This window comes from Mirounga angustirostris, unplaced genomic scaffold (assembly GCF_029215605.1).
Source record: "Mirounga angustirostris isolate CCGP_5_RB_7025 unplaced genomic scaffold, mMirAng1.0.hap1 SCAF_4, whole genome shotgun sequence".
Classification (NCBI taxonomy): domain Eukaryota; kingdom Metazoa; phylum Chordata; class Mammalia; order Carnivora; family Phocidae; genus Mirounga; species Mirounga angustirostris.
In genome coordinates, this window is record NW_026991712.1 from 73919654 (window position 1) to 73932459 (window position 12806).

The following is a 12806-nucleotide window of genomic DNA, read 5'->3' on the forward strand; positions in this document are numbered from 1 at the left end:
AAGTACTGTCAAGTATTTTGTTCACCAGGTAGAATTCCTCTGTGCCTAATGACTGGAGGAAACAGTTACTGGTCTTCACGATCTCAAAGGAGGGAAAGAAATAGAATCCTCCCTACTGGCTATGGGAAACGAAGCAGTAGACTCAACCCTTGAACAACACAGGTTCAAACTGTGAGGGATTATATGTGGATTTTTGGGATAAATACAGTACAGTACTATAAATGCATCCTCCGTATGATTTTCTTTTTCTTTTCTTTTTAAAAAAGATTTATTTATTTATTTATTTGAGAGAGAGTGAGCACACAGAAGGAGAGGCAGAGGGAGAAGCACTCCCCGCTGAGCAGGGAGCCCGACGCGGGACTCAATCCCGGGACCCTGAGTGGAAGGCACACGCTTAACCCACTGAGCCACCCAGGCACCCCTTCCTTATGATTTTCTTAATAACATGTTTTTCTCTTTAGCTTACTTTATTGTAATACAGTATGTAATACGTGTAACATACAAAATATGTGTTAATCGACTTTATGTTATCAGTAAGGCTTCAATCCAGTAGTTACGTCTGGGGAGAGTCAAAAGTTATACACAGATTTTCAGCTGCTTAAGGGGGGTCAGTGCCCCTAAAACCTGTGTTGTCCAAGGGTCAACTGTACTTTTCAAAATGTATGACCTAGAAAAACGGTCACGCGCTTAGTCCAGCAAATTCTTAAGGACAGTGCTTTCCAGACTCATCCGAGCCCGCAAGACAACCTGCAGCTTGTCCTGGGCCCTGCTTCTTAATTACTGATATCAAAGAGAAGGACCCAGAAACCTACAGAGTTTAAACAAGGGCCCAAGGGGAGTCTTATGATAAGGCAAGTCCATGAAACCCTGTGACACAGACTTCCACACAAATAAAAGAATAAAACATTTGTGAAAAGATGGAACTTCTGAAAGATAGTCTATGGCAAGACTACCACCACAGGGAGATAGCCTCTGCGGGGCCTTCAGCTCGTCTTCCGAGTGAGGCGCAGAGCAACTGGAGGCTGAGAAGAGGAGCATGTTGATCTGATTTAGGTTTTGGGAGTAGCACTCTGGCTGCCGCATCTCACATGGGCTCTGGAGGATGCAAGAGCTGAAGCACAAGACGAATCAGGCAGCTCCTCAGTAATTTGTTTTGAGAGACAGCGTGGGACTTGGGCCAGAGTGACAGCGGTGGAGGAGTTAGGAATGTGAATCTGTTGTAGAAGTAGAATCACCTGATTTGATGAAGGATTGGATGCAGGAGAAAGAGGGTCAACAATGACTTCAAGGTTGGGGCCTGACGAGTAGAAGGATGGAGTTGCCGCCACCAGTTGGGGAGAAAGCTCTGGTTGGGCAGGTTCTGCAGTGGAGAGGACAGGTGCTCCGTTCGGGCAGTGTTGAGTCTGACATGCCTAAGACACATGCATGTGGAGATGCTGAGTAAGCACTCAGCTCAGGGGAGCAGATTGAGCTAGAGAGACACTTCAGAGTGCTCAGAGTAGAGACAACTGTGCTGGGTCAGAGAGTCCCCCCTCAAATTCATGACCACCTCGACCCTCGGAACGTGACTTATTTAGAAACAGAGTCTTTGCAGATTGAATTAGTTAAGGATCTCACCATGGCGTCCCATCCTGGGTTTAGGGCAGATCTTAAATCTAATGACTGGTGTCCAAGACCAGTGTCTTATAAGAGAATGGCAGAGGGGGCTTTGAGACACGGATGCAGAGGACCAGGGCTGTGAGGAAAGAGACAGAGTGAAGCAGTATTGCCACAAGCCAGGGCGCACCAGGAGCCAGGAGGTGAATAGGCAAGGAAGGGTCCTCCCCTAGAGCCTTTGGAGGGAGCACATGCAAGCTGACATCTTTATTTAGGACTTGTGGTGCCCAGAACTGTGAGAGAATAAATCCCAGATGTTTTAGGCCACCCAGGTGGCTGGGATTTGTTATGGCGGCTCTAGGAAAGCAACCCAACACTTTCAATGGGATCACTCAGGAGGTCAATGTGGGGAAAGAGAAGGTCCTAGGGCTGAGCTCTGGGGCCCTCCCACGGTTAGATGTTAGGAGATGAGGAGGAAATGGCCAGTGGGAATGGCGTCTCAGAAGCCAAGTGAAGAGAGCATGTCTGGGAGGAGGGGGGTGACCAGCTGCACCAACCATAGCCAGAAGCCCACCAGAGAAGAGGCAGAGGAATGCCCTTGAACTCATGTGGTGGGATCACCTATGACTTGCCAGGACCTGTTTGGGTGAATGGTGCCAAGTTCAAGAGTAGGACACAGGAAAGGAATTGGGAAAAATGAGGATAGTTCTTCCAGGGCTTTTGACCCTACAAGAAGGGAGGAGAAAAATGGAGATGGAGGTAGCTGGAGAGAGAGATGGAGGAAAGGGAGAACTTGTTGTAATTGCTTTGAGAACGGAACAGAAAGGAGGGGGTAACGCTAATGCAGAATTTCTAGAACAATGTCTTGAGATGGCAAGAGGGGGTGGGACCTGCTGCCTGAGGCAGGGTGCTGTCACACCAGGAAGGATGGAGTGGGGGGCAGCTTTGGAAATCCACTGAGGGAGGGCAGGGGAAGGAGGTAAGGCATGGGCACGGAGAAGAAGGAGAAGGTGAAAAACAGTTGTCTAGAAGTGTGAGGAGGCAGCCCCATCACGGGCCTTGACCTAGAAGTGCGAAAAGCCAGCATGTCACATCAGCGCTGGCAGCAGCTGTGAGGTACGGGGCTCAAACAGGTAAAGCGTAGGACTTAAGGCACGTGTGACAAAGGGGGAGGCCCAAGTGGGTCCGCAGAAGCCAGGTCAGGACAGAAGAGAAACAACAAGGGTAGTGGAGACATGAGGACAGTTGGAGGGTTCGATGGGTCGGGAGTGCTGGGAAGTGATTGTTGGAGGTGGAGTCCTGGGGAGGTGGGGAGCCAGACAGATGGGGGCCGGTGGACTGGCTGGGACTTGCGGGGGGTGCAGCTATTGGTCATCAGCATGGAGTGGGCTGCGTGCGGCAGTGGAGGAAAGAGGACAGTGTCCCGGAGGAGAGGAAGTCAAGAAACCGAGAGGCCTGAGTCTGAAGGCCTACCTGCCTGGATCCCTACAAACAACGGCAGGGTCTCCAGGCGCTGGAGGGAGGAAGCGCTGAAACATGGCAGTGACAAGTGTCCAGGGATCCGGGGACAGCCACAACGAGGAGGGAGGGTGGACCTCAAGCTGGGGGTCCTGGCGGGGGGAGGGGGTGGACAGGGAGAAAGAAGGTCTGGATCTTCCATAGGGAGAAGGTACGAAAATGATCTTCATTAGCAAATGTTCAAGCAGCCAGCTCTGTAACACAAGGCGTCGCCCAGCCAGTTACGTTCTAGACATGGGAAGAGATGCGGAGAGAACACGTAACAGGAGCTGGAAATCCTGATACTGGAAGAAGAATCCGCCAGCCCATTGCCACTCGACTTCCAGCATCCTTGCCTCTTCCGGCGGCTGCAGGGACAGACACAGGGCTCTCCCCAGCCCCGGGGAAAGGCCGCCAAAGGATCCGAAGGACACAGTGGGATGAAAACCTTGCTCGGTACTGCCCCCCTCCCCAAGTTAAATGCATCTGCTACTGGCTTCAGTGTTAAATGTTTCGATTATAATATTTCATTCCTCCCGGCATTCTCTATTCCACCGACAAGGAGAAACAAAGCAACTCTTTGTCTTCGCATCAAGGCCCAGATACTTGTATTCTACTTCCTTCTTCTTTTCTCACTTCTGTTTAGACCAACAAGGTAAGTTTTGTGCAGCAAAGTAAACACACTTGGAGGAAGAGGAAGAATGAATGTATCAGGAAAATATTTTACAGTTAAACACACCTGAATAGTGACCCAGAGCTTATGAAGCAGAGAATAAAGAATTTATTGTCTTAAATTGAATATAGGCGGTCCCCACTTTGGTCAATAGAGTCATTCAACAAATATTATTGAGCAACTTCTATTTACATGGCACTAAGTGCTGGGGCAACGGTAAACAAGAACTTATCAAAACATTCAAATTGCCGTAAGCTTTCTGAAAGAAACGAACAGGAGGCCAAGATAGAGAAGAATGGGCTGAGCCGGGGCTTGGGATGGAATTATTTTAGGAGGGATGGTTGGGGAAGGTGTCCTTGAACAGGAGGTGGAGAGAAGGGGTGGCTTCCGGGAGGGGGCTTGGGAGAGGCACAAAGATAGGACAGAGCCTGGTGTTATTCCCGATGGGAATAAGGCAGGATGCTGGGGAGTCGAGCTCATAGGCCATCAGGACATTTTACAAATGTGATGGGAATCCATTGAAGGTGCTAAGCAGGGATGCAAAAGCACCTATTGGTGAGACACCTCAAGCAGTGGACTTCATAGGGACAGAGACAAAAGGGGTGGTTGCCAGGGGCCGGGGAGAGAAGGCAATGGGGAGTCAGTGTTCAACGGGTGGGGACTTCCAGTTTGGGAAGATGAAAAGTTCTGGGGATGGATACTGGGAACGGTTGCATAACAGTGTGGATGCACTTCATGCCACTGAACGGTACACTTAAAAATGGTTAAAATGCTAAAATTTTATGTTATGTATATTTGACCGCACTACAAAATGCACATATACATTTATCTAATTGGCCCTGCCTACTCCGGGCGGCTTGGGAGGAGGAAGCCAAAGAGACCTTAAGAAGAGGTTGCCAGGTAAAATACAAAGAGAACACTGCGACTCAAACATTGTTCCTTGTTTACCCGAAAGTCACATGTCACTGGGAGGCCTTGAATTTCTACTCGCTCAGTCTAGCAACACGTTAAAACGATGGCAACCACCATCGTTCAGATGAGACTTGATAGTGGGGGGAGGGAGATATATTTCAGAAGGAACGAGAGGGTTTGTTTACCAGCTGTCTATCAGGGCAGGGGGTGGAAAGAAGAGAGGGTCCAGGAGCTGCCCCTGGAGTGGGGTGGGGGGTGTTGGTGGGAGGAAGCCAGGCTGGGAGGCCCCTGCAGGCCCACTTCCTGGGGACTGCAACCTCCCTGGCTCTGGCTGCTGCCAAGGGCAGGAGCTCTAGGGGCTGCAGGAGGGGGCCAGCAAGGGGTTTCCTAGAAAGGGGTGTCCTTGTGAGGAGGGAGGGAGGCCACGTGGTGGCACCTGTGGCTCAGCTGCCCTCTGGCGGCCCCTCGCTTGCTGTGGCATCCCTGGCCCCTCGGGTCCTGGGGCAGGGCCTCAGTCTGGCTGCTGAGCTGCACCAGGGAGATCAGAAACAATTCCCCCAGTGGGGGACAGCGAATGAGGCTTCTGCTCTGCTGGCCAGAGGCTGTGAAGCCACCAGGGAGATGCATTCCAGGCGCCAAACTGACCTCACAATAAACTCTGAAGACAACAAACCGTTCTTAAATTGGGGAGCGGGGGGGGCGACTTTTGGTGACTCAATTAAAAAAAATTTTTATATTTTACGAAACCCCACAAGCAATGTAACAGTGTTAAGGCCCACGTTCCAAGGACAGGAGAAGAAAGATTTTTTTTTTCCTACAGCACACTACAAAAACATTTTTTAAAGATCCATCATTTAAAAATCTCTCTTTAAGGAATTTTATTTCATTTTTTTTTTCCTTCATAGAAAACAATCAGTTTGAACTTGCTTTTGAAAAGAAGGAGTATCCAATTGCATTGAAGTAATGACAGAAATCAGTTGTTCCAAGAGTGTGGCTGGGGAATGGTGGGGGAGGACCGAGAGGGAAGGGCGGGAGGGTGAGGAGGAGCCAACCAGGTTTAGAGAGGAAGCCCTACAGACCAAGGAAAGGATTCCAAGAACTGGGAGCAAGGGAGGAGAGCTAGGAACAGAGAAGGGCAATGAGGCCAGGGGTGGGGCTTCCACCTAAACTGCTACACTCACAGGGGTAGCCAAGTTCCAAGTTCTCCAAGGCCTTCCTCATTGCAAAAACCCAATGGGAAGTTCCCACCTTCTCCTTACAGGGCTGTCTCCCCGGACAATGCTCCTGCTGTCCCCAGGCTGGCCTCTGTCCTCTCCCTGGGGTTCTGCTCCCTTCACCCATTCTCCCTGGGAAGTCACGAGATCCCCATTAAAAAGATGGTCCAAAGGGCCAGGCTTCCTGTCCGTCCTCCAGCTCCTGTCTACAGCAAGCACCTTGAGGGCATGTGAGGGGTGGGGGTGGAGGCACAAATACATCTTCTTAGAGTCACCTAGAAAACAGTTAACTGTGCCTCCTATGTAAGTCAAGAGAGGACAATACTTCCAGTCTCTCCCAGCTCTGTCCCCACCCCATTCTTTCCACACGCCCTGTTTGCACCCCCTGTGCCCCTTTTCTGTGTCCTTATGCACCAAGTTCCCTCAAAGACTCCTCCTTACATCCAGCCCCTCCCAGGCTAGCAGGGCCAACCCTTGCTCTGAGGGTCACCTCCTCCAGGAAGCCTACCTCCTCCTGCAACCCCGCCCCCGGGGTCCATCCAACTGCACATGCTCTGAAAGCAGCCTGCAGCGCCCATCCCAGAAAGGCCCTGCCTCATTCCTTATGCACCATCCACTGCTGTTACTGATCTGCCAGGCTGCTCTCTCTACATGCTCATGGGTGAAAGGGGGGGGGGTGTCCCAAGAGGGTGAGGGGAACGTGGGGAAAGCAAGCCAAGGGCTTCAGACAAAGATCAATCGGAATTCACACTCTGCTGCTCCTTTCAAAGTGCTCTTGTCTCCATTTTTAAATTGTGAGCATCTGATAATCAACTCTCTCCGCTCCTAAACTACTTCAATTTAATTCTGGCCTTGCGGGCTTCTGCGATGAGTCCCTAAAGAGGAAATTATTTTGTGACTTACAGTAGCACTGACCAGAAATTGCCACCCTTGGACAAAATAATATTGAGCTATTCCAGAGGAAGATCTGGAATGCAGACCAGAAGTACCACGTCCTCCCCTTTACATTAGCTTAACACTTCTCACTGCTGCTGGAAAGTCTTCCAATCAAAATCGAAACAACAGTAATATCGTCTGCCTTCGTTGCCATTTTAAAAAGCCAGTCATGGTTCCTCCATGTAAACCCACTAAACATCTCCACCCCCACCTAGCAAAGTGGGGAAAAAAGAGAGTTCTTGTTTTATACAATTTTTAAACGACAGCTTCCCATTCTTTAAACTTTTTCAGAATGAAACTGCATATGATCCAGTTTTGCAATTCTGACAGGACCTCTAGTTTCATTTGCCCATTTTGCAAGTTTTCTTTTCTTTCTTTCTTTTTTAAAGATTTTTATATATTCATTTGACACAGAGAGAAAGAGAGAGAGAGAGCACAAACAGGGGGAGTGGCAGGCAGAGGGAGAGAGAGAACAGGCTTCCTGCTGAGCAGGGAGCCCGATGTGGGACTCAATCTCAGGACCCTGGGATCATGACCTGAGCCGAAGGCAGACGCTTAATGACTGAGCCACCCAGGCGCCCCTTTACAAGTTTTCACAGTCAAAGTTTAAGTCTCAGACATAAAGCTCACTATGCAAAACAGATAAAGAGAGCATTTACAGGCTCCAGAGTACTCTATCCCTGTGATACATTCATCGTCCTTTATGTACAGCAATGTCAAAATCTTACATTAGCGTCATCTGAACACACCCAAAATCATTCATTTCACTTTTGGGTGATGATTCACATAGATATTCTCAGTAGATCTTCTTAGTCGTGGAATTTTAGAGTTGGAGCATCAGGCTGTGGGCGACCTAACCTGTGCCTCTCATTTTACAGATGAGGACCGGGCCTATGAAATGATTGTCCCCAACCCTCGGCTCAATGCCTTCCCCTCTATTCACATCATCCATAGCTCCATTTGCAAAACGAGAGTGATATTTCTCATATTCTGTACAAAGAGCTAGCCACCATCTCCATATTTTATATTGGGATTTACATTCTAAGCCATGGCTCCTTAGTAATGCCTCCTGGGTAACGACCATGCCCCTTCAGCCAGCGCAACGTGCCGCTCAGATTATTTTGTAGAATTAATTAATTATCTCTTCCATGCTGGCCTCTTCCCCCTCTGAGGAGGCTTCTGTGCTTGGAAGAAGAATTGGCAACGTGGGGCCTCAATACGGAGTCATGCATGAGAATTCCGGGGTGAAGAAGTGAGACCAAATATGGAGTGGAAAGGAGATCTGGCCTCCTGGATGAGGGGCGAACCAAGTCTGCAACCCGAGGCTTTCCCTTGCCATTGGATCTGATTCATTATCTCCACGCAATTCTTCCTCCAGTTTAAGTAAATTAAATGGGCCGACACTATCAATCAGGGGTTGATTAATAAAGGTTTGGAAAATAAAGTTGTTGCTTCATTATATTACGGTGGGGGAAGCGGGGAGGAAGGGTAGCCATGAGCTGCAGAATGAGAACCTAACTTACCTTTTAGGTTCTTTACAAAGAGGTAGAATGAGCAAACACATTACCTGATGGTATTGGCAAATACTCTACAAACTTCTGCAGCAAATTCCCTCCAGACACTCATTTACCACCAACAGACTGGTGGGTCCCAACCTATAGTTATTGCAAGGGATTCCCAGTCTATGTCTTGTTTTCTCAGTCAGCAGATACTATAATGAGGGGGTACTTTAAAAGCTCTGATGGCAAGTGGCCTTCCTACTCAAAAAGGTTGAGAATTACACAGACGGAGATTTCTGGCCTTCCTCAGTTTACCAAATTCCAACTTAAAATGTGTCTTAAATGTAACGTAGGGGGCAAAATACAGTTGAGCATAATCACTATGTGAAAGAAAGATCTGTTTGTGAATAGAGATTTTTTTTGGGGGGGGGAAGCTATATATCTCTAATTCTGATAAGCAAAACCCACTGAGGGGTAAAAATGCATTATCAGCGCGGTATCAGGTACAAAACGATCTTAAGAGCAACTCTGACCTTGGAATGCAAGTGTGAGACAGTGCAGAGGAAAGAACAAGTTATCTAAAGTCAGAAAACCCAGGACCGAGTCCAGCAATTCCAGCCACTAGCTCTGTAAGCTTAGATAAACCCAAGGTCACCTCCTCATTTGGAAAATGTAGTAAATAAAGATATAAATGCTGTCAAGGTAGTTGGGCTCAAATTAGATATTGTACGTAGAAGTGTTTTATCAACTGGAAGGAGTTAGAGAAAGGGTACTTGTTGTCACGACTATAACAAAAACTGACTTTTCTGTTTCTATTGCAGTTTTACTCACACACAATTGTCCATTTCATTTTTGGTAATTTTTGCCCTTCAGTGATGTTGCCACCAAAGAGCAAGAGATGCTTTGGTTCACTTGGCCTGGATGACAAGATGATTTCTCTGACCGCCATCTTGCAATTGTGAATTTCCCACTTCTGTCCCCTCAGTTGTACAAGTCTACGATTCCACTTCCACTTCCCTTGAAGGGAATTCCCAGATTTTAACCCTCTGCTTTTTCAAGTTCATTTTTCTTCTCTTGCAGGAGGCAAAGGTCTCTCTGCTCTGAAAAGTATCAAACTTACTCCGCAAAGGGCTAATTTTCCTATTTTAGCACAAAGAGCACAACATCGCTTCATTTCATACCAGGGGGAAAGCACTGGTAGAGCTACTTTAGTTGGGATTTCTTCCTCTCCATTAAATGCCGAGGGAGGCGAGTGAGCTGAGAGACAGGTTGCACGGAGTGAATTGCATTTGGGTTCAGAAGAGCTTTTTAGGACTCATCCCGAGACAGGAAGTGATGAAATCAGCTCTCACATGAACCGAGAGGTTGTGTGCACTCACCCACTTCCTGTCCCGACTGGTGTAAGGGGAGGATGGTGAGGGGAAAGCAGAGCTTGGGGAAGTAGGTTGTGGGGAGAGGGAAGAAGAGGCTGATGAGAGGCTGTGGGAAAAGTCCCAGTGCTGTCCCTCACCCGCCCCCCGCCCCGGTTCCCTCATCCTTCTGGGGCTGAGATTAAGTAAGCTGGTTTCTTTCTACTCTCCACCCCTCATTGTGAAAAACAGCTGAGTTTAATTATATCCTCTTGTGCTCTTTGATGTTACTGACAATGCTAACAGAAGAAAGAATAAACTACAGCCTGCTTATTGTTTAGTTTAGAGTTCAAATATGGACTTATACAAATCTTCCGCTTTACCCTATGTCCACTCTAAAGAGTCAAGTGGAAGAAGGTATAGAGAGGATGGATTATTCCAGTATGTGGGCACCAGGTATCCTCTATCACCCTGGGCCAGCGTTATTAGTATTTATTATTCTCATCTTATCCATTAGGGAGAAGTGATGGAGTTAACTGGTGGCACATGATGGAGAGAAAAGGGAAAAAATGCAGAGATGACTTTCTGTATAGAGAGATCATTTCGGAGGAGTGTTGGTAGTACCGGTCACAGAGGGAAATGACAATATTGTGGTGGGAATGCGCATCGGGTGTGGTCAACAGAGAGTCATGGTCAATTTCATGCTCTGGGATAATTTCCCTTGCAAACTACAAAGTTTTAGAAAGCAACTTTTTTCCCCGACTCATTCTTAAGTTAGAAAAATTACCTTTTTTAGCAATAGTAGTAAGGTAGAAAGTTAAAGAATAGATACAGAGACCGAGTTGGACCTTAAAAACTTTGACTATGTCGAGATAAAGCTTTATAAGGTCAGGCATGCAAAATCAAATAAAAAATACCCATGTGACAAATTAAAGTCCTTCTCCAGGTATGGTACACATCCTGATGTGCATAATTTCCATACAACTGTAGACCTTATATAACCCTATAGAACTGTAGGTACACATAGATCAGACCTCAGCTGCACTTGAACTATGACCACTCAGGTCTCCAGGTGCATGGCCCACTTTTCCCTGTCAGCCCCCTTCCCTTCACACCCCTGGGTGCAACAAACCTTCGCTACACTCCCCAAGTGTCTCATCCATAAGGGATGCCTAAATCACCGCCCCAATCAAGGGTCTTCTTTATCAATGTCAAGTGTGACACAAGTTTATCAACGTCTGCTTTCTCCATTTTCTGACTCCTTATCTACATAGGATCTAGAGCTGCATCCATCCAAGTAATCATTCCTCTTGCTGCAGAGCAGTGGTTTTCAAACTATGGTCTTGGAACCCTTGGAGTCCATAGATCCTCGCAGGGGCCAGTGTAGAGAGTTTGAGTAAAGTCAGGGCCGTTGGACTCTTTCCCTTTCCCCAGTGCTACCACAGCAATCTTGCTTCATTCCACGTTAGATACTGGGGTTCCAGATCACCTTTGAATTTCTTACTCAGATAAGGAATCTACTAAAGCTTGCCAAGTTTGGATGGATGAGATGGGGGCTGAGCTGGGTGACTTCATCACACACCTTTACCAGAATGATGGGGACTGTCATCCCCAAGATTCCCTCAGCTTCCATCAAGAGCCTCTGAAGTGCTTGTGTCCATGCCAGTCTGTGATTAGATTAGACCCCCAACAACATCTCCTGAAAACTGGAATTACCATTCCCATTTGATGGGTGAATAAACTAACCCAAAGAGGCAAAAGGCTTCCTGAGTGGTTATGGCTATTGAGTCAGAGCCACGAGCCACGACACATGCCAGTCTTCGGATGTTGAACCCCAACTCTGCCCATGATACTCTACTGTTGAATATGTGTTCTGATCCTCTCTTGAAGGACTTTACCTGCATACTAATTCATTCCTTTGATCTCATCTTCCCAAGAAGGCCTTATCAATTTCCCAACTTAAAGAGGGTCTGAGGGAAGAAACGGGAGTAAGAAATGAAGATCATAAAGGCGACCCTTTCTTGGAACCCCTGGAAGTCCCTTGGGCTACTTTAGGCTTTATGGCACATGGCCTTCCCAACATGAATTACCATGGCCAGTATCAAGAAACAAAACAAGCAAATTACTGAAAATGACTAACAGATACAATTAGACTATTAATAGTCAGTAGCTGGCATCATTCAAACGCGCATTTCCTTGACACACCTGGTACATTGCTGGGTTTCTTCTGCCCTTAAACGCACTTCAGGAAATGTGCTAAACAAACTTGCAACTTCTAGGCTAGTACTAGAAATATAATAAATGAATATTTCTTAGAACCCTAAAGATGTATCTAACGAGAAGGATTGGAAGGGGGTAAATAAGGAAAAGAATATAGTTCCTCTGTTTTCAAGAATACTAAGGACTTAAAAGCACTTGTACCTTAGGTTAGTAACTTAAATACCACATGTGCATCATTTAGAATGTGCTGTGCTCAGAACACTCGGGATTGAGTCTCCAAAATGGAGTGCAAAGTGACCCCTTCCGCCTCATTGTCTCTCTAGCTGGTGCAGGCGTGAACATAAGTATAAGAGGTGCCTTGTTTTAGGGAAGATGACATTCAAGTCAGACCTGAACATACGCACACACTCCTTCAGTGTGAAACACCCATCACTGTCTCCAAGGAAGTGCACTTTGGAAGGCCTTTTTCTCAGAACCACTACTGGGAAACACCCAACACAAATGCTTTCTCCCTAGAACATCATGACGCTGAAGCAGGGAGGTCTTCGAGAGCTTACATGCACCCTGGATTTTTAATACTTCACCTGGGCAGAAAAGTCAATTAGCTTTGGAAGCAGCACTTTGCCCCCTTCTTCGCTCTTCAGGAAATCCAGCAAACTGCCTGTTGGTAGAGGAGGAACCAGTGAGCGTAGTTCAAACACACAAACAAAATGTTTGGAATCGCACATTTAGTTTGGAATCGCACATTTCCTTTCAAAATCCAAGCAAAAGTCAAACGATCCTTACTATTAGCAAGGGAACGCACAGAATGATGGCCTTTACGATTCTGTACGGCCAGAGTGCCTTTTTCTGAAGTTGGTCAAACGCAGTCCCCTCTAACCTGTTACCTTTGACCCGATGTGACACGTGG

At 47.3% G+C, this 12806-nt stretch overlaps 1 protein-coding gene across 2 annotated transcripts in view; it reads right to left on the reverse strand.

Moving 5' to 3' along the window:
- The window catches only part of LYN (LYN proto-oncogene, Src family tyrosine kinase), a 116910-nt gene that overhangs the window by 22615 nt on the left and 81489 nt on the right, over window positions 1-12806 (reverse strand). For both annotated transcript variants that reach the window (XM_045896539.3, XM_045896537.3), the window contains exon 10: window positions 12481-12557. In XM_045896539.3, coding sequence (XP_045752495.1) covers window positions 12481-12557 — 77 coding nt within the window. The remainder of the gene's footprint in view (window positions 1-12480; window positions 12558-12806) is intronic.